We start from the raw sequence: 20,543 nt of genomic DNA, 5'->3' as shown, positions 1-20,543 counted from the left end.
CCATCTGGCGTGAGCAGCCGTGGTCTGACTGTGTTTGAGGGCATGGCTGTCCACAGGCAGGTGTCTGCTGGTGATCCTTGTGTGTCTGGGTGTTTATCTGGCCCTGGGGTGTGACGTGGATGACTCTTGGCTGCTGGCCAAGAGTGTCTGATGCGGGACAGTGTGTATCTGCCTCTGGACACTTCCGGCCACTTGGCCTGGGCCTCAGCACTCAGTGCTGCCTTTTCCGGGCCAGGTCCCCATCCCCCACCCCCGTCTAGGACTTCCCAGCTCCAGAGGTCATTGCTGCTGGCGGCAGAGAGGCTGCCAAAGCAAACCAGCCCCCGTGACTTGTAGGAAAGCAGCTGGGGGGAGGGGGTGGGGGGGGAGGGAGAGCAAGGGCGGGGGCAGGCGTTGGGACTGGGGCTGGGCTGGGGACACTGGAGGGGCAGAGGCTGGTGTAGGAGTTGGGGTGCGGGAGGGGTCTGGGGCACGGGCTGGGCTGAGGCCGGCCTGGAGCTGGGACCGCCTTGTTCGGGAGTTGGACAACAGGTGCAGGAAATGGCAGGGGCAGTGGTGGGCCTGGGGCTGGGCAGAGGGTGCCGGAAGGGGCAGGGGTGGACAGGGACGGGGTTCAGCCTGAGCTGGGGCAGGGCGGGGGCTGGGCAGGAGGCAGGCGAAGAAGCCAGGGCAGGGTGGGCTTGGGGCAGCTGGTGCCCTCCCTCTGTGTCCCTGCAGTTCGTAGCTCCTTCCGTTGGTCCTTGGAAGCACCCCCAGCCTGTCCTGTCTCCCCAGACCCCCGGCCCTCAGGCCAAGCCAGTCCCAGCTCCTCGTCCCCTCAGCCCCGCACACCTGAGCCCCCTCCAGGCCGGAGGCAGGTTGCTGGGCCGGCCTGGTCCATCCCCTGCAAACCCTGTCCCACCAGCCAGGTGGCCTCCAGCGCTGCCAATCCCTTTGCCCGGCCCCTCCCCGCCCCTTCCCCCGCCTCTCGCCCAGCCCCCTCCTCCTCAGGTGAGGCAGCCAGGCCTAGCAGGCCCCGCGCCACCGCCGCCGCTGCCTCTGGGGCCGCCGCTGCTGAGGGGCCACCATGCTCCTGCCCAGGCCTGGAGACTGACCCTAAACCGGCACCATCTCTCAGCTCCGCCCCCACCTGCCGGACCCCAGGGTAAGGACCAGGGTCCTCAGTTCCAGTCCCCAGGACGTGGGCCCCCTCACCCAAACCCGCCCTAATGCTCAGCTCCCAGTAGAAGGGCTCCCAGGGACCCGGAGGGTGGGCTGTCAGGCTTCTCCCCAAGGACCTCAGAGTCCCAGCCCCCTGTTCTTCAGACTCCAAGATCGGCCCCGGTCTCCTCCTCCCTCAGACCCCGGAATTCAGGCTCCTGTGTTCCTCCTCCGAAGGAGGGCTGGCCCCCAAACCTCTTTCCCCAGGACCCAGGAGTTGAGGCCCCAGCTCTCCTCCTTCAGACCCAGGAGTTCAGAGCCCTAGTCTCCTCCTCACCCAGGCCCAGGCGTATGGGGTCCCCCAGGCCTGCAAATCCAGGCATCCCCCTGGCCGCTGGTCACACACTGACCCCATCCTTGAACCCAGCCCAGTCCGTGTCCGTGATCATGGCGTGCTCTGGCCGGGGCCCAGTCCCTCAGCCTCCCTGGATGGGCGCCTGGGACTGGGGGCACAGGGGCTGGCCTGGGCTCTCCCAGGCCCTGCCTCCCCCCGTTCATCTCCCCACAGGTCCCGCCCCGGCCCAGGAGGTCAGCCGGGGAATCATTAACTAGAGGCTGTGACATGGCGGAGAAGGAGGGTGAGTCCCCCTTTCCCTGAGCCCCAACTTTGGCTCTGCCTGGCGCCCTTCCTTCTGTGCTTCCTTCCCAGCCCTCCACCCCCTTGGAGCCCCCTCTCTCTGGCACCCCTCCTGGGGCCCATCCCCACCCGCTTCTGAAGTCTCCTCTACCTGATTAACTATTAACCAAATTTTCTGTGGGGCTGTGGCACCACCTGCCTCCCTGCCACCCCATATGACCTTCCTGGCTCCTTGCCTCAGTTTCCCCTCATCCCCCAGTGATCTCTCAGCTATCCCTGGACCTGTCCTCTACTTGGGGCCAAGGCAGGGAGACTAGCTATCACAGTTAAGGACACAGACTCCGGAGTCAAATACACAGGCTTGCATTCGAATTGGCTTCTGCCACTTTTTTGCTGTGCCACCTTGTGAAAGTGTCGTCGTCTCTCTGGGCTTCATTTCCCCCCTGGGTCAAGCATGGATTCTAATGCTACCCGCCTACCTACCTCCCTACCTCCCTACCCACCTACCTGCCTACCTACGTGAGGTTGTTGGGAGCACGTAACACACACAAGGCACCCGCATGGGGCTCAGCGTGTAAGACAGATGCGGTGCACCAGAGCTGTCGTGGAAGAGGTCGGCCAACTTGGAGTCCTGGGACCCAAGACCCCCACCGATTCCAGACATTCCTGCCACCTCCTCACACTGTGGGCAAAACAGCAGAGGGAGGACTTTGGACTCGGTCCGGATGGATGGAAAGGGGAGAGACAACAGAGAAACTGCTCCAGGGATGGTGGGGAGAAACCACATCCTCAGAGTGGCGGGCACTCGAGGGCTCATGGAAGCCCCTGGCAGGGGCTCCAGACACCCTGGCTCCTTCTTACCCTGGTCCACACTTGGGAGCCAGCTGGAAGGGCCCAGTTAGGGGTGGCCTTTCCTTTCCACGCTCCCCAGCTGGGGCCGACTCCCTTTCTTCTTCCTGGAACCAGGCTAGCTGGGTTTGGTCCCAGGCAGTATCACTTTCTAGCTGTGAAGCCCTGGGCAGGTGACTTACCCTCTCTGGGCCTCGTTTCTTCCTCTGTAAAATGGAGACAGTACTAGTGCCCACCTCAGAGGATGGTGTGAGGATTTACGTGCCGTGATAGGCAGGAAGCCCTGAATGTGCTGGCGGAAATGATGGGTGTAGATTACTGGCCTCTTTGGGTCTCAGCACAGCTAGCAAATCAGAGCCCAAATCATTCAGCTGTGGCCCGGAGTAAATCCAGGCTCCCAGTGGCTCGGGAGAAGGTGCTTGTGCCCTTGCGGAGCAGGTGGGCAGCAGAGCCCTGCACCTTCGGAACCATTCCTTCCTGGAGCCCGCTGAAGGGATCTCACCAGGCCTGGGGCCTACGGGTGAATGAACCAGGGATGAAAAGCAGAGCATGTGCTGAAGGATGGCCAGAGACTGGCCTGGGGACAGAGAGAACCGAGGCACAGTGGGCTTCAGTGCATCCCCAGGCAGCTCGGGCCTGGCCCTGGAGGGGAGTCCTGCTGTCGTTTCAAACCTAGACACGAATGCTGAAAAGTTCTGGCGTTGTGGTTACTTGCTGGGTGACCCCGGGTGGGTGGCTGCACCTCTCTGGGCCTCCTTTCCTCATCTGTAAATTGGGGATGGTGATAATGACACCTTCCTCATTAACAGTTGCAAGGATTTTAGGAAACCGCAGGATGGGGTTAGGACAGGGCTAAGGTCGGTGTAGCTTCTGAGGACCATTGTGGCTGCAGTTGTGCTAATGTTTGTGTTACCATTCTGCTGGGTTTTTAACAAATAAATAAATAAATCTATTTATTTATTTATTTTGGGCTGCGTTGGGTCTTTGTTGCTGCGCACGGGCTTTCTCTAGTTGCAGCGAGTGGGGGCTACTCTTTGTTGCGGTGCTCGGGCTTCTCTTGTTGCGGAGCGTGGTCTGTAAGCGTGCGGGCTTCAGTAGTTGTGGCACACGGGCTCAGTAGTTTTGGCTCGTGGGCTCAGTAGTTTTGGCTCGTGGGCTCTTGAGCTCAGGCTCAGTAGTTGTGGTGCACGGACTTAGTTACTCCGCGGCACATGGGATCTTCCCGGACCAGGGATGGAACCTGTGTCCCCTGCATTGGCAGGCGGATTCTTAACCGTTGCACCACCAGGGAAGCCCCATTCTAAGGTGAGGTTTGGTGCTTCCTGGAGACTTAGAATCAGAGGAGGTGATATCTGAGTTGACATTCAGGATGAGGAGGGAGTAGGTAGGTGTGCCAGGCAGAGGGAAGAGCAAGGCTAACAGCCGGGGTGACAATCTGCCCGGTGTGCAGTGGCACGTAGCTAATTTCGTATTTCTGTCGGTAAAGTTGGAAATGTAACTGGGAGGGTGATTGAGATCTGTTAGGACTCTTTTTGGTGAGAAGCTGGCCCATGACTGGGCAGTGCCGGGTCCCTCCACAAGGTGGCGCTGGTGGGTATTCTTTGTTTTATAAGTCCTGTCGTTTTGGTTGCTTTTTGGACCGGCTTATCAGTTGTCTGATAAGGACCCATATGGCTGTGTGGGAATTTAGGAAAGCATGTTCAACCCCCAAATCTCTAATAGCCATGCTTACATCCCAGAGGGGCTGGTACCACGGGCTGAGGGCTTTAGACTCTGTCCTGGGGAGCACTGGGGAGTCATGGAGGGTAGGGACAGGTTGGATTTGGTGTTTAGGAAGATTCCCTGGGGTTCTACGTGGAGGCTGGGCCAGAAGGAGAGACTGAGCCCAGGGGTTGGATGGGGTGGGAGCAGGGAAGGAAAGAGTGGGCGGGAGACACTTAGGAGGCCTGTAGCTGAGGTGGGAGGGAGGCGTCCTGCAGATGAGGGACATTCCTGAGGATGAGGGCCTCTGAGACGGGACCTGGGGATCTGGGGAGACATTGAGGCCAGTATGGGACCTGGGAGGTGTGAAGGACCTTGGGGATTCAAGTGGGAGGCATCTAAGAGACTGCAGGACCCCCGATCTAGGACAAAGGAGCGTCCAGGGCTGGGGACAGAAAAGGGACACAGGCTGTGGAGGGGTGTAAGACAGACGGGAGTGGGGAGGCATGAGGGGGAGGAGGCCATGGCCGCCCTGGGGACCCCAGATTTCAGGGAGTGTGTGGAGGAGATGGAGAAGTAGGGGGAGAATCAGAATCGGGCACGGGCGGTGTCCCAGAAATCAGATGGGGAGAGACTTCTGTTCAGGAAGCTGGAGTTGTGTACAATGAAAACAGACACGGAGCTGTAGATTGAATGGAGTTTCAGAGACAAGGAGCCAAAGATGTCACTTGGGAGGGTTTTGCAGCCAAATGGTGGGGACAGAAGCACTGTCCTGTGAGGAGACAAGGGCAGCCTAGCACCCTTGGAGGAACAGAGAGCAGAGCCTCAGGGGGAAGCTCGGGGGTCCTGGCTTACCCAGCCCTTTCGCCCCTGAGGAATCACGCAAGGATGCTGCTGCCTCTTACACAGTGAGGACGCTTTCCTGCCTCAGCAAAGATACGCAGTGAGAATGCCTCTCACACCAGGGACCCAGAGTGAGGATGCTTCCTGTCCCACCAGAGGCACCTGTTTGGGGGTTGCCCGAAGTCCCCTGAACCAGAAGGCATGAAAGCAAGTTTTGCCTCTCGCCTTAAGAGACACAGGGTGGCAATGCTTCCTGCCCCAGCAGACGTGCCAAAGCCTCTGGGCTGGGCTCTGAGTGGCCCAAAGCTCTGCAGGCACATCTGAACAGAAAGGAACCAGGACGAGCCTGACGGCTAGCAGAGCCAAGACCTCCCACTGGAACCAGGAAGATGGTTGGGGGTGGAGGTGGGGACCTCTCTCCTCAGGGAGACAGGGAGGGGTCAGCCAGCCAGGGCTGGGCTGGCCTGGTCCACTGGGGCCTCTTTGGAGGGAGGAGCACGTTGCCGGGAATGGCTGGGCTCTCAAATTCTTAAGACACTCAGACAATAGGCATCCCAGGAAGGTGCTGGACTGCTCCCTGCTCCATTCCGGGTGCTGGCCTGGCCCTGTGCCCATCAGCCGTACTGCCACGACACAGATGGCAAAGCTGGGAGGTCCTGCAGCCCTGGGAGGGCCTTGCAGATGCCAAGGGCAGTCGGGTGCATGCCAGGCCCAGCAAAAGCTTTCAGCTGCCTTTTCCCTTTGGTTCTCCTGATCTCTAGCAAAAGGGTTGGCTTTTCAGCCCCAGGGCCCCTGTTGCACTGGGAATAAAATCCCTCTTGTCTGGGGGCTGCCAGCCCTCCCCAGCTGGCCCCAGCCTTGGTCCCACTGCCTTCCCCAAGCTCATGCCATTCTGGCCACATCAGTGGCCTCTCTTGCCCTCTAACCCACCATGCTTATTCTTGCCTCAAGGACTTTGCCTGTGCTGTTCCCTCTGCCCACTGTGCCCTTCCATGAGAGGTCTTTGCTTGGCTGGTCTCACCCCTCAGGTCTCCGCTCAAAAGTCACTTCTTGGGGAGGCCCTTCCTGAACACCCCACAGAACACTGCCACCCCCAACCCACATCATTTTCTTCATAGACTTTGCCACGATCTGGAGATTATCAAGTTCACTTACTTGTTTACTTGTTTTGGTTTTCCCCTCACTTTACACACATGGGAATGTGAGCTCCATGAGAACCAACATCTCATCTGTCTTGTTTTGGGATGGGTCTCCAGAGCCTAGAATGGTGCCAGGTACACAGTGGATGTTCAATAGGACAATGAATGAATAAAGTCTCATTTTACTGATGAGAAAACTGAGGCCCAGAGAGGTGAAGGGAGTTGCCCAGGACCACACAGCTCTAATGATTTAAAGGCATTTATTGACCAATAAAAAATGAAAAATAAATAAATAAATAAAAGCATTTATTGAGAACTTGCTATATGCCAGCCACTGTAGCACAGGGAGGGGTAGCATGGCTTAGTGGTTATACACTTGGACCCCAGTGCCAAATCTGCCCAGGGTTCAGGACTCAGCACAGCCTCTTCCTGGCTGAGTCACCTTGGGCAGGTGACTCCACTTCTCTGAGCCTCAGTTTTCCCTGTCTGAAAAATGGGAATCATAACTTAGATAAGGACTGAATAAGTTAATGCGTTCAGAGCAGTGCTTGGCACATAAAACATGTGATAAGAGTATGGTTTTTATTATTATTATTTAAAAGAACTTTAAAACATTATACTTAGAGGTGTGTGCTAGGTGGATGCCCATTAAATAGATGAGGAAGCTGAGGCTCAAAGGGGTGACACCACCTGCCCAAGGTCCCACATAGGAATGGGTAAGGTCAATATATATATATATATATATATATATATATATATATATATATATATATATATATATATATATAGGCCGCGCCACGCGGCATGCAGGATCTTAGTTCCCAGACCAGGGATCGAACCTGTTGCCCCCTGCAGTGGAAGTGCGGAGTCTTAACCACTGGACCGCCAGGGAAGTCCAAGGCCAATATTTTTAAGTGAGGCTGGCAAATTTCCAAATGTAGGTTCTCAACCTCCAGGGGCAAATTTGACCTTGGAGCTGGGTCCTCTGGGAGAGTTCTGGTTTTGGGGGGTTCCCAGGGGCAGAGGGTCTGGTATAGCAGAGAGAAGTGAGGCAGTGAGGAAATGCCAAACAGCAGGGAAGAGAGTTGCCCAGAGGGCAAAGGTCAGGGGTCACAGCCCCAAGAGGCTCCAAGAACCTCTGGGAAAGTAGCAGAAGTGAGACGTTCAAGAAAAGACGGCACATGATGAAGGAAATACAGAAGCGCGGCGTCATAGGGGAGGAGAAATCCCTTAAGTGCCAGGAATATAGGCAGGGAGGGCGGAAGCTGTCCCAGCCACGGCTCTTCCCAGCTGGAACCCTTGGGGGGCTGGACACCTGGTTGTCCTCGCCGCAGGGGAGGGACGGCCCTGCCAACTGTTCACCCCAGGAAACTGGGCCCAGGGCAGGCTCAGGCGTGCGAAGTTGGCCTGGGGGCAGGGCAGAGCTGGCCCCGTGTTCAGATCCTGCCACAATGAGGACAGACCTGGCTGTGGCCCCAGCATGGTGTCTATTGCAGGTGGCCGGACTGTGCCATGCTGCTCTGGACCCAAGGTGGCAGCTCTCACTGTGGGGACCGTGCTGCTCCTGACAGGCATCGGGGCAGCGTCCTGGGCCATTGGTGAGAGTGGACGGACCCCTGCGCCTCTACCCTCCCCTGCCCCCTGCAGTTCCCAGCCTACCTGCCCTCACCTCTGCCTTCTCTGCAGTGACCGTTCTACTCAGGAGTGATCAAGAGCCGCTGTATCCAGGTGAGTAGAGCGTGCTGAGACCCTCTGGGGAGCCCTGGAGGAAGCCCGTACCTGGTGGGAACTCAATGAAAGGAGTTTTTGGAATGAACTCATATTGTTGCTCTAAACACTTCACTTGTCTAACCCAGTGTTTTTCAGACTCTAAATGTGTTACCCGTTAGTGCATCATGAAATTAGTGAGCTGAAAACCACACTTTAAAAAGTATGAAATAGATTAAAAGAATCAGAGTGCATCTCTCTCAGTAAGAAGAAGTTCTGTTAAGCTTTTCTTTTGGTTTTATGAGGGTGGGACCGTTATTCTCTCCATATTACAGATGGGGAAACTGAGGCTTAGAGCAATGCCACAGTTCACCCCAGAAAACAGACGTTCAAGGCTACATCATAATGTAAAAATGTGTTTCTTATTGCGGAACGTGGTCAAAACATGTTTGAGAGGTACTGTATGAATTCAGCCAACCTTTTTCTAGCTCTCCTTGGAGGTAGCTGCTGTTAGCATCCCCATTTACAGATGTGGAAAGTGAGGACCAGAGAGGACATGCAGCTGGTAAATGATGGGGCCACGAATAGCTCTTTGACTGGACTGGTAGAGATGTATCTGCATGCAGGTGGGAAGGAGTGGCCACACAAATAGATGCGGAAACTCATTGTGGAATGAATGAATCTTCCCAAATGCCAACTCCAAGCTGCCGTTCTGTGGCTCAGGGCAGCAGGAAGAATGGGGAAGTCGGGTGATGGGATGCATTTTTCACTCCCACAAGCCTCATGTAGTTCCGTAAAGGACTCAGCTCACATTAAGAGCAGAAAGGAGCATCTAGACAAGGAAAGCCACCATCAAGGTCAACCACCACAGGTGACACTTAGCATTTACATGTGCCAGGCACAGGCCTCAGGGCTTTGCAGGTACTGATTCATTAAATCCTCCCCACAGCCCATTTTAATATGGGGAAATGAAGCTTGGAAAGACCAAGTGACTTGCCTCAGGTCACTGGGATCAGAACCAGGCAGCCTGGATCCAGCTCTTGGGTAGAACTACTATACTCTATTGTTTCTCAGGAAACGGCCAAGTGAGTTGCCATAGTGATGGCTGACACATGCCAGGCCCTGGCTGCAGCCTTTGCACAAGAGCCCTGTGAAGTCGGGGCCATTATCATCATCCCCATTTTGCAGATGGGGAAACTGAGGCCCAGTGAAGTGAACTGACTTGTCCAAGTCCGCACATTGAATAAATGGCAGGGCAGAGGGTCATGCACTTGCCGGAAGCTCGCTACTGCCACTGGGCTAAAAGGAGCCAGGCTCCGAGGCTCCTAGGGTGTGGGCCCCTCTCCATCCTCACCTCATGCTTGCTTCCGGTGCCCTTCATGCTCCAACGCACTGGCAGCTCTCACGCCCTCGAAGGACCCTCCCTGCACCACCTTCTTTCCCGCTCACACCCCGAGGCGGGTTTCAGGATCTTGCACCATCCCTGCTGAGCTGAGGCTCGCACCTGTCCTGCCCTCTCTGGTTCCCAGAGTCCTCATTTGGAAACTAGAGGAGAATTAGAGGAGGTAATGATCCGTGCAACACTTGACTCTCAGCCAACTTGGTTAACATGGGCTTTTGCGTCTCATGCTTCAGGCTGTAACATTCCTGAGCAGGGCCTTTCTGCCCCCAGGCTCCACACTGCCCCCCCACCCCGCTCCCCACAGCCATCCTGCTGCCCCTGGTAAAACCCTCCTCACACTTGAAGTTCATGATTTACTCCTGGTGAATTTCAGGAGGGCAGGGGCATTTTGTTTACTGCCCCAGACAGTGTCCAGCACGTAGTAGGTTCTCAGGAAACCTTTGCTTAATGAATAAGCAGGAGGACAGATCGCCGACATGAGCCAACTTGTCCTGGGCCTCCAGCTGGAAAGTAATTAGGCCACGATTCAGACCTGGCTCTGGCCAACGCCAGCACCGTGCCCTTCCATTATACTCGGGTTTTTCAAAAACGTTGGGAAATTACAAAATGAACAAACAAAAACAACCCAGAAATGATATCCCCACCTCACTTTTCTGGGATTTTCACACCTCTAAATATATCAGACAATTTGTTGAGCAAACCAGGTGACCCAGAACATAGTTTTTGCATTGCTTAAAATAATACAAACAAGAATAAAGAGTTTAGAAGTGAGAAACAGTGGCACAGAATATTGTTTTAAAAATACTTGGAGGGGGCATTTGACATTCCCTCCTCCCTCCCTCCCCCTCCCTCCAAATCCATCCATAAAGTGATAATTTTTTCCTAAAACCTCACACTTTCTGGAAATCACATTCCTAGAGCACTGAGAAGTCATTTAAAAATAAGAATTCACTCCCACCCACAGTTGGTGTTTCAGACCCGAAGTCTTGGTCTGGGGACTCAGCGGGTGGTGGGCACCCCCCAGCAGAGGTACCAGGCATCCCTGGGCCCCCACCTGGAGGCCGTGACTAAGGCGAGCCAGGCAGGAAGCTCCTAGTCCAGGCTGTGGGTGAGTATATTTAGGGTGGGGACAGGTAAGGGTCCATGTGAGAGCCACAGAAGGAGCAGGGAGTATGCAGGTAGGCAGGCCTGGGTTCAAATCCTGGCTTTGCAGGTTCTTAGCTATATTCCCCCGGCCAAGTATAGCCTCTCCAAGGTTCAGTTTCCCCATCTGCAAGATGGGCATAGAAATCGTCTCTACCTTCCAGGATGGTGGTGGGATTCAAAGAACCCCCCAGATATGACACATAGCATGGGGTCAGCCCACTGACCTCCCCAGGAAACATAGACAAGTGTTATTATTACTGTGCCATTGTTGTTTAACCCTCAGGAGGGAAGCCCCTTGAGAGGCTGTCTAGGGCAACGTTAAAAGCTTGGGGTTTGGAGTCCCTCAGGCCTGAATGCACATCCTCTGTTTGCCTTTCTCTGTCCTCAGCAGGATAGGGTTTTCCCTGGAAGTCCTGCCTCCCCTCGTCCAGATCTGTGGGGCTGTGGGAAGACTGCTCAGCTTGGGTGTGGCCTCACCAAGTTCTTCCTACGAGGATGCAAAATTGAGTTTGCACCAGATTCACGTTCCCAGAACGTGCTCTCAGAACACCAGCCATGCAGGAGGCTCAGGAGAAAAGGGGTTCACAGCCGATCTTTCCCCAGGCTTACTCCTCCCCACCTTCCCCGTCTCAGCCAGTGGCAGCTCCATCCTTCTGGCGGCTCAGGCCAAACACCCTGGAATTGCCCTCAGACTCTCTTTCCCTCACACCCACATCCAACCTCAGCAGACCCTGTGGGCTCCACCCACAGAATCTATCCTAAATCTAAACTCTGTTCCCCACCCCACCCCACTGCCCCGACCCTGGCCCAGCCTCCATCCTCTCCCTCCTGGACCATCACACAGCCTCCTCCCTAGTCTCCCTGCTCCCATCCCGCCCCTACAGTCTGCTCCCCACACACAGCCAGAGGGAGCCTGTGAACCCCTGAGTCAGATCAGGGCCCTCCTGGCTCAGAGCCCTCCTCTGGCCGCATCTCACTCCTGGTAAAAGCCAAAGTCCTAGTGTCAATCCAGTCTTGTCTCCCATCTCCCCTCCCCTAGCTCACTCTGCTCCAGCCTCCTTGCTATTCCTTAAACATCCCCCGTGTCTCCTCGCCCCCCATTCCACCACCTTGGGATCTTTGCACTTGGCAGTTCCTTTGGCCTGGTTCTCTGTTCCCTCCCCTGGCTTCTTACCTCCTTCACATCTTTTGCAGCTTTCCCTGCCCACCTGTTGGAAAGTGCAATCTCCCCTTCCCTCAATGCCGGCGTTCCCCTGCCTCGGTCAAGCTCGATTTATCTCCCTGGCGCCTTCTTTTGTGACACACCATCTATTTAACCTCTCTGTCCTGTTTGTTATGCATCTCACCTATTGGCCTTTGAGCTCCTCAGAGCTGGGGGTTTTGTCTGATCTGTTCATTGCCCAAAATAGAGCCTGGCACATACTGAGTGTTTGCTAAATGTAAATAAATACGGCTAAGGGCTGTGACCTGGCTTAGGTGTGGACAAGGGTCCTCTGACCATGTGAGGAGAAGCCTATGAGGGGCTGAGGGGAGCATCACTTCTCAACACAGTAAAGCCCCAGGCAGGAGGAATCCCCCATAAGCTCTCTCCAGTCTTCCTGTGTATCTCCGCCCTACGTCTTCTCAGAGTTTGTGATGCTGTTGGGTGATTTTTTTACTGCTGTCTGTCTCCCCCATTGGTGGACTTTAGTTGGTGAGGGCACAGCCCAGGGCTGTCTTGGTCATCTTTAAGTCCCCTGGCATCACCCCACACAGGACTGGGCATGGAGTATGTGTCTAGTTAACACTTGTTGAATGAATGAATGAATGCTGCATCCTCTGCTTGGAGAATTATCATGCAATTTAGTGGGTATTCAAGGCTCTGACAAGTCCTGCAGAAAAAGATAGCTATTCTCTCTCTTTTTTTTTAAGATTATAGGAAATCTATTTAAATATTTTGGCACTGTGATGTATTAGTCAAGGGTCTTCAGGCTGCAAAAGACAAAAGGAAAATCTAAGAAACTGGTTAACAAAAAGGGAAATTATTGACTCACTTAAGCAACAGTTCTGGGGGTTCTTCAAGCCTGACTCCATCAGGGGCTTTAAAAATGTTATCAGAAATCTGTTGACTTTCCTCCACATTGGCTCATTTTTCCCCTCCTTGGGGCAAAGATGGGCCCAGGCAGACCCAGCCTCACATGCCATTCTCCTGGGAGCTTGGTTAAAACAGTTTCCCTCGTCCCAAATCTCCTGGCAGAATTCCAGATTTCCAGCTCATGGGCAACCAGCTTAGGAACCCCAGTGGTAGGAGGAAGCCCCCTGGTTCCCCCTGGCGGGGCAGCCAGAGTCCCAGAGACCCCGATCTTTGGTTCAACTTGAGTCATGGGCCCTTCCAGACGCAGTCACAAGTGTGGGGGGCCCGGGGTGTTGCCATCGGGCCTGCCAGGACTCAGGACTAGATCCACGGGGTCGGAGAAGAGGCCGGGAGGGCTCGGGCAGGAAGGCGACCCAGGCGGCGGTCCTGTCACCCTGCAGTGCAGGCCGGCCCGGCCGACGCTCGGCTCACGGTGTTTGACCAGACGGAGGGCACGTGGCGCCTGCTGTGCTCCTCGCGCTCCAACGCCAGGGTGGCGGGGCTCAGCTGCGAGGAGATGGGCTTCCTCAGGTACCGGGGTGCCCCTGGGGGTGGGGGGCTGGAGGGCGGGGCCGCAGGCCTGACCCCTGCCCCGCCCAGGGCGCTGGCCCACTCGGAGCTGGATGTGCGGACGGCGGGCGCCAACGGCACGTCGGGCTTCTTCTGCGTGGACGAGGGGAGGCTGCCGCATGCCCGGAGGCTGCTCGAGGTCCTTTCCGTGTGGTGAGGAGGGCGGCGGGCAGGCAGGGCCGCGCACCGCCCCCGGCACGCACACCCCTGCTCCCCCAGTGTGCCTTTCTTGCCTCTTAATTGGCCTCTCTTTTTGTCTCCCCCTGTGTCCCCATCCCTGTCTCTCCCACAGCGACTGTCCCAGGGGTCGTTTCCTAGCTACCATCTGCCAAGGTGAGACCCTGAAACTCAGAGTCTTCTTCTGAGACCCCCCGAGGGCAGGGCCACGTCCCATTAGACACCCCTAGGAAGGCCTTATCCTCTTAGATCCTGCAAGGATGGGGCTGTGTCTCCTCAGATCTCCCTCCCCTCCTGGTAGAGCCATGTCCCTCTAGGTCCCCAAGGAGGGGGCTGTGTCTCCTCAGACACCCTCCCCCAGGGTGGAGCCACGTCCCTCAGACCCCTCAGGTTAGGATCGTGTCCACTCACTCTTCTCAGAGTGGCGCATGACCTCTCAGACCCCCTAAGGCAGGGGGTCCAGGCTTCCCACTGCCCCTGACTGCCCCCTCTCCCACAGACTGTGGCCATAGGAAGCTGCCCGTCGATCGCATCGTGGGTGGCCAGGACACCAGCTTGGGCAGGTGGCCGTGGCAAGTCAGTCTTCGCTACGATGGAGCACACCTCTGTGGGGGGTCCCTGCTCTCCAGAGACTGGGTGCTGACAGCCGCCCACTGCTTCCCTGAGTGAGTGTCTCCCATGGCGCTGAGGGGGGAGGCTGGGGCGCGGCGGGGTCGGGGAGGCTGTGCCCAGGCAGGCTGCCACCCTCCCCTCCTGTCCCTGGTAGGCGGAACCGGGTCCTGTCCCGATGGCGAGTGTTTGCCGGTGCCGTGGCCCAGACCTCACCCCATGGCGTGCAGCTGGGGGTGCAGGCAGTAATCTACCACGGGGGCTATCTCCCCTTTCGAGACCCCAACAGCGAGGAGAACAGCAATGACATTGCCCTGGTCCACCTGTCCAGCTCCCTGCCCCTCACAGGTAAGTCTGGGGCTGTTCCTTGGCCTGGGGACACCAGGGGCCAGGAGGACAGAGGAGGGGGCTAGGGCATAGGAATCCATGGTGATGAGGGAAATGATCTTGAGGGGCACACACTGGGCATTCATTACATGGGGACAATGGGTACAGCCACTTTGGAAAGCCATGTGGCGATTCCTCAAGCAGTTCAACACAGAGTGACGATTTGGCCCGGCAATTCCACTCCTAGGTACGTACCCAAAAGAAATGAAAACACGTAGCTACACCAAAACTGGTGCACGAGTGTTCAGACCAGCATTATCCCAAAAGATGGAAACAACCCAGACGTCTACCATCTGACACGTGGATAAACCAAACATGCTAGATCCATACAGTGGAACGATACTAGGCCATGAAAAGGGATGAAGTCCTGATTCTTGGTACACAGTGGATGACCCTGGACAACACTGTGCTAAGAAAGAAGTCAGGCCCAAAGAGCTACGTACTGTATGATTCCATTCTTATGAAATATCCAGAACTGGCAAACCTGTAGAGATAGAAAGTAGATTCGTGGTTCCCCAGGAGGTGGGGGCGGGGCGGGCATGGGGATGTCGGGAGGTCACAGGTAAAAGGGGTGATGAAAATGTCCTAAAATCAACTGTGACGGTGGTTGCACCTTCCTATTGCCAGGCAGGCTAGTATCTAAAACCTCTCTAAAAACCATTGACTTGGCACTTTAAGTGGGTGAATTGTGTGGTATGTGAATTATATCTCAGAAGAGCCGTTACTGCCCCTCCCCCAAAAAAATGAAATGAAAAAATTTTAAGTATATGAATGAATCAGAAAGTCAGGCATTATCCGTGTTACGGTTCTCTGGAGCATTTCCTTTGCTCTCAGTGAGATTCACTTGGGTGCCAGTGTGTCTTTAATACCTCATCTACACGTGCCTTTTGGATTAAGGGCAGGCCGTGGGCTTCAGCTTTCAGAAGGCCACTCTGTAGCAGGAATAGGAATAATAATGATAAAAATTTAAAAAAATAGTAATGGTGATGATAACGAAGTTAAAATAACGACGATGGTGCCTTCAGCAGGCAACAGTATGATGACGATAATAATAATGAAAGAATACAATAATAATGGTGATAGGATGCACTTCAACACCTGCACGCTCCTCCTGTGTGCGGCCACTGCCCTCAGCACGTCCCAAGCATGCACTCATTTCATTGTCCCAACAGCCCGGGGAGAGTTGGTTCTCTTATGATCCTGTTTTTTCACAAGGGGAAAGGTCCCAACACAGAGAAGGTACATAAGGCCCCCAATTCCCACAACTGGCAAATGGCAAAGATTTGAGCCGAGGCTGCCCGGCGCTGGAATCAGTGCCTGTGAGCCCCTGGCTGTGCTGCCAGGGAAGTCAGTACTATTTGGTTTGCATTTTTCTTATTTTTATGGTTATTTTTCTTCTGAATGGTCCATGATGCTGGTTTTCCATTTAAGGGAACGATACATGTTTTTCTTTTCTTGTTTCTAAATTAATTTTCTTTTCTGGAGTATAGTTGCTTTACAATGTTGTGTTAGTTTCTGCTGTGCAGCAAAGTGAGTCAGTTATACCTACACATATATCCACTCTTTTTTAGATTCTATTCCCATATAAGTCATTACAGAGTATTGAATAATACATGTTTCTCTTTTTTTTTATTTTTTACATCTTTACTGGCGTATAATTGCTTTACAATGGTGTGCATGTTTCTCTTTAAAATAAACCCTTCTCTTTAGTGAATGGAGTGAGAGGGTTAAAAAGATTGAAGTGGGGAGGTATCCACGGGGCACAGGTGGATGGGGTGGGAGGGGCCTGGGTTTGAGACACGTGGCTGAGGGGTAACGGCGCGGGCTTTGGGGTCAGGTACTTGCCAGCTCTGCGATCTTGAGCGTGTGGCTTCACCTCTCCATGCCTCAGTTTCCCTCATCTGTTAAATGACTTCTGAGGGTTATTGAAATGATGAAAAGGGTTAATCTGAGTCAAGAGCCTACAGCAATGCCAGCACTCAGTTAATATTAACAATCATTGCCATTGTCGCTGTTTTTTACTATTGCTAGTTACGTGAGCATTTCCTATTAGCCAGGCATGCTATTCAACGCGTCGCCGATGTCTCACGATACACCTCTGGGGGGAAATGATGATTCTTTCCACTTTGCACCTGAGAGCTCTGAGCTCAGGGGGGTGAAGTCACCAGCAGGCAGCAGTAGGGCTGCCAGGACCACTGGTGGGGGTTGTGCACTGCACAAGGAAGTCATGTGTCAGGGATGCCATTCTTACTGTGGACAGGGTGGACTGGTGTGTTTATTATGATGATTTTTTTGACAGGTGGAAGTCCAGCATCTCAAGATAGTACCTTGTAAAATTTCTCACAGAGGCACCCTCTAGGCAGGCGCAGCCCCATGGGCCATGGTTAAGAATACAGGCTTGGAAATCGGGCCAAGCTGGGTTCAAATTCTGGCTCTGCCATCGACTCATGGACTCATTCTGAGGCTTTGGACAAATGACATGGCCTCATTTTCCCCTCTTTAAATGGGCTACTGATAGCTCCTACCTCCCTGGGCTGATGGGACATTAAAGGAACTCACCCAGGAAGGTGCCTGGTACCTAGTGAGCTCTCAGTAGAAGGCAACTTCTGCTGTTGTTGTTGTAAAAGAACAGAGGGAAGGGTGGGCCGGGGGCAGCAGGGGCAGCTGGGCTGAGGTCTGTACCAGGCGGGGCAGGCCGGCAGGGGTGGGACCAGCGTGGTCTGTCTCACAGAGTACATCCAGCCCGTGTGCCTCCCGGCTGCCGGGCAGGCCCTAGTGGACGGCAAGATCTGCACCGTGACTGGCTGGGGCAACACGCAGTACTACGGTGAGTTCTGTCCTCTGCCTGTGAAGTCACTGTTAAGGGAGACTCTGATCCGGGCTGGGGAAGGGCCGTTGGCCTGCTTGAAGGCCTCATGACCCAGGGGTGTAGGGACACTAAGGAGCCTGGGTGGGCACCAGGAAGGATGGGGGGGTGTGCATGCCCCCCAGCTTCGTCCAGCCCTGCCTGCACACCCCCAGGCCAACAGGCGGGGGTACTCCAGGAGGCCCGAGTCCCCATAATCAGCAGTGATGTCTGCAACGGCCCCGACTTCTACGGGAACCAGATCAAACCCAAGATGTTCTGTGCCGGCTATCCTGAGGGTGGCATTGATGCCTGTCAGGTGAGGGACGGTGAGGGGCAGCCCGGGCCCCCGCCTCTCCGGGGGCGGAGACACATGGCAGTGGGTGGTCAGGCTCGCTACCTCGGGGCCAGAGCGCTCTGTGACAATCATCCGAGGAGGGCCTCTCGGCTAGCCATCTTGGCTTCCAGCCGGGCCTTCCATCCCCCACCAGGGCGACAGCGGTGGCCCCTTCGTGTGTGAGGACAGCATCTCTCGGACGCCACGTTGGCGGCTGTGTGGCATCGTGAGCTGGGGCACCGGCTGTGCCCTGGCCCAGAAGCCAGGCGTCTACACCAAAGTCAGTGACTTCCGGGAGTGGATCTTCCAGGCCATAAAGGTGAAATTTGGGCCCAGATGGGAGCCAGAGGGTGGAAGGGTTTGGGACTCTGAGGGGGAAAGGGAGCCAGGGTTTTCCAGAAACCAGCGCTCAGGCTTAGAAGAGGGTGCCCTAGGGAACGGATAGCCTTCAAAGGGCTCCTGGGGAGGGGAGTTCAGCTGTGGGACTTTGGGGGAAGCCTCTCAGACCTTGGAAGCCCCTAGTTGTCTTTCCCCAGACTCACTCCGAAGCCAGCGGCATGGTGACCCAGCTCTGACCTGTGGCTTCTCCTCGCTGTGCGCGCCTGCAGGGCCCAAGCTGCTCTAGGTGGCTCCAGCCCACATGATGGGGTTCACCCTGGGATGGAACATTTTTCTTCTTGGGCCCAGCCCACAGGTCCAAGGATACCCTCCCTCCAAGGTCCTCCACAGTGGCGGGCCCACTCAGCCCTGGGACCACCCGAGCCTCACCCTTCTGACCCCCATGTAAATATTGTTCTGCCGTCTGGGGAGTCCCATCTAGTGCCCCTGATGACAGGATGCTCTTTAAATAATAAAGATGGTTTTGATTAATGTGGTCTCTGAGTTTGCAAATGTAAGCAGCAAATGAGGACATTTTGGGGGGTTGGAAGAGAGCAGTTGGGCCTGGCAAACATCAGACAGGGAGTGTGATCCTCCAGTTCCCGCTGGCTTAAGAGAAAATACCTTAATTGGTTCACCTAACTGGAAATGCTCTGGAGCGTCTGGCTTCAGGTACTGCTGGATCCAGCTGCTGAATATTTTTCATCAGGACTGTGCCTCACTTCCTCTCTCACATCTGCTTTTCTGTGTCAGCTTCATTTCCAAGCAGGCTCCCCTACAGTCAGGCAGAGATGTCCCCCCAACCCACCGAAACTCTTATATGCCATGGATGACTTAACAGCCACAGTGGAAAAAGAATCCTTCTTTCCCATCAGCTACAGCAAAAAAGTCCCAGGCCTGGCTCTCCCTGGACGGATTTGGGTCACATGCTCATCCCTTATCAAATCACTGTGCACCTGTGCATGGGGTGGGGAGGAGGTTTGACCCTCAGGAACGACATGACTTGAGTGTGAGGGGTTCTCCAAAGGAAAGTGGGTTGCTCTTTCCAGAAAAAATGCTTGTAGATGCCCAGTGAAAACAAGACATCCACTGTGGATCATCATGGGAAGCAGGGCCCTGTAGGGAGGAGGCAGAAGCACCAGGCCCTGTGAGCACAACCTGAGACCCTCATCTTGTCATCTGGGCTGGAGGTGGTTCTCAGTTTCCCCTGGGACCCACTCTGTTCCCTAGAACATCTGCAGACCTTGCTGGGACACCAATGGCCACCAGGGGGCACTACTGCCCCCTAAACTACGGGAAGTTAAGGAGTAGTCTTGTCCAGGTGTTGCTGGACACCAGATGCTCTGCAGGAAAACACCCAGCAGGTGCCTGTTTCCCATGACTTCCTTTTCTCTTTCTTTTCTTTCTTTCTTTCTTTTTTTTTTTTTGGCTGCGCCGTGGGGCATGTGGGACCTTAGTTCCCCAACCAGGGATTGAACCCACGCCCCCTGCATTGGAAGCGCAGAGTCTTGACCACTGGGCTGCCAGGGGGTCCCTCCCATGACTTTCAATGATAAAAATTAAATGTGTTGCTCATCAGCTACAAGCCCCCAAGCAATTTCCTAAAACATAAATAGACACAGGAAAGCCCCTTTGAATAACATACAGATACCCATTTAGAAAATGCTCCAAGCATCCCTCCCTGGACCGAACTCTTAGGATTTGGTGATCCCCACCATTACTTTGTCCATCAGGAACGCCCCAGCCCCACATCTCCATGCGCTTTTCCAAACGTCTGCACGCTGCTGCACCGTTCTACCCATCATATCGGAGATATAATTCGAGACTTGACCCACACATTGCTTTGTTAGAAACGTATTGAGTTACGGCGATGGGGCTGTACATTTTCCTTTGTTGTCGTTAGCTGAAAAATGTACTGTATGTGCGTTTTACGAAGTTTGGGGACTCTGAAAGAACATGGTCCACCTTGGGGATTCTGAGCAGATATGACCATGTCCTGGGGGTTCCGAGGGGACACAGCTCACCCTGGCAGGGAGGGGGCCAGTCTGAGCAGACATGAGCTTGCTCTGGGTGGGACTGAAGAGGGCATGGCCCCGCCCTGGGAGACCTGAGGGGCTGCAGCCTGATTCTAGGAGACATGGTGGAAGTTTGGACATTAAAAACCAGCGGGTCCTCCACTGGGAAAATGTCGACCAGGGGACCACTCTGGGCTCTGCGCACATCATTGCTCTTGGAGGGGGGAGGGGGTTGGGAGATTGCGATCCACTCAACAGCCACTCATCAGTCAGTCTCCTTTGTTGGCCAGGGGTCGGTGAGCCTGTTTCTCCTCCTGCTGCCACTAACCTTGTCACCCACCCCAAGGAGCCACGCAGATATTAGAAAAATAATAATAACAATCACAGGATTGCTTTGAAGCTCTGCTAGGACCTTGATCTTCAGAAAGATCAAATATCAAATCTCTCTCTTCCATGTCATTGCTGTGTATCTCCGACCCAGAAGTATTTGGCCCATCTGATCTAATTTATGTAACCACCTCAGGGATACAAGCAAGGCTTTGCATTCA

At 54.8% G+C, this 20,543-nt stretch overlaps 1 protein-coding gene across 6 annotated transcripts; it reads left to right on the top strand.

Annotated features, from left to right (window-relative positions):
- The first annotated feature begins 441 nt into the window (after nucleotides 1-441).
- On the top strand, nucleotides 442-18,472 carry HPN (hepsin). Of its 6 annotated transcripts, XM_060130480.1 has the most exons (14): nucleotides 442-531; nucleotides 991-1,144; nucleotides 1,709-1,778; nucleotides 7,806-7,907; nucleotides 7,996-8,037; nucleotides 13,079-13,208; nucleotides 13,278-13,400; nucleotides 13,540-13,580; nucleotides 13,924-14,089; nucleotides 14,191-14,381; nucleotides 17,152-17,247; nucleotides 17,442-17,584; nucleotides 17,757-17,921; nucleotides 18,290-18,472. In XM_060130480.1, the coding sequence occupies exons 3-14, from the start codon at nucleotides 1,763-1,765 to the stop codon at nucleotides 18,470-18,472; spliced, it is 1,398 nt and encodes a 465-aa protein (XP_059986463.1). In that variant the 5' UTR covers nucleotides 442-531; nucleotides 991-1,144; nucleotides 1,709-1,762. The 6 variants fall into 6 exon arrangements, with proteins under 6 accessions (XP_059986463.1, XP_059986462.1, XP_059986465.1 ...); XM_060130479.1 differs by lacking the exon at nucleotides 442-531 and having other exon boundaries at nucleotides 630-1,144; XM_060130484.1 differs by lacking the exon at nucleotides 442-531 and having other exon boundaries at nucleotides 638-1,144; nucleotides 18,139-18,472.
- The last annotated feature ends 2,071 nt before the right edge of the window (nucleotides 18,473-20,543 follow it).

Source organism: Lagenorhynchus albirostris, chromosome 19, assembly GCF_949774975.1.
Source record: "Lagenorhynchus albirostris chromosome 19, mLagAlb1.1, whole genome shotgun sequence".
Classification (NCBI taxonomy): Eukaryota; Metazoa; Chordata; class Mammalia; order Artiodactyla; family Delphinidae; genus Lagenorhynchus; species Lagenorhynchus albirostris.
Note: the sequence above shows the minus strand (reverse complement) of the source record. Positions and strands in the feature narration are given on the sequence as shown.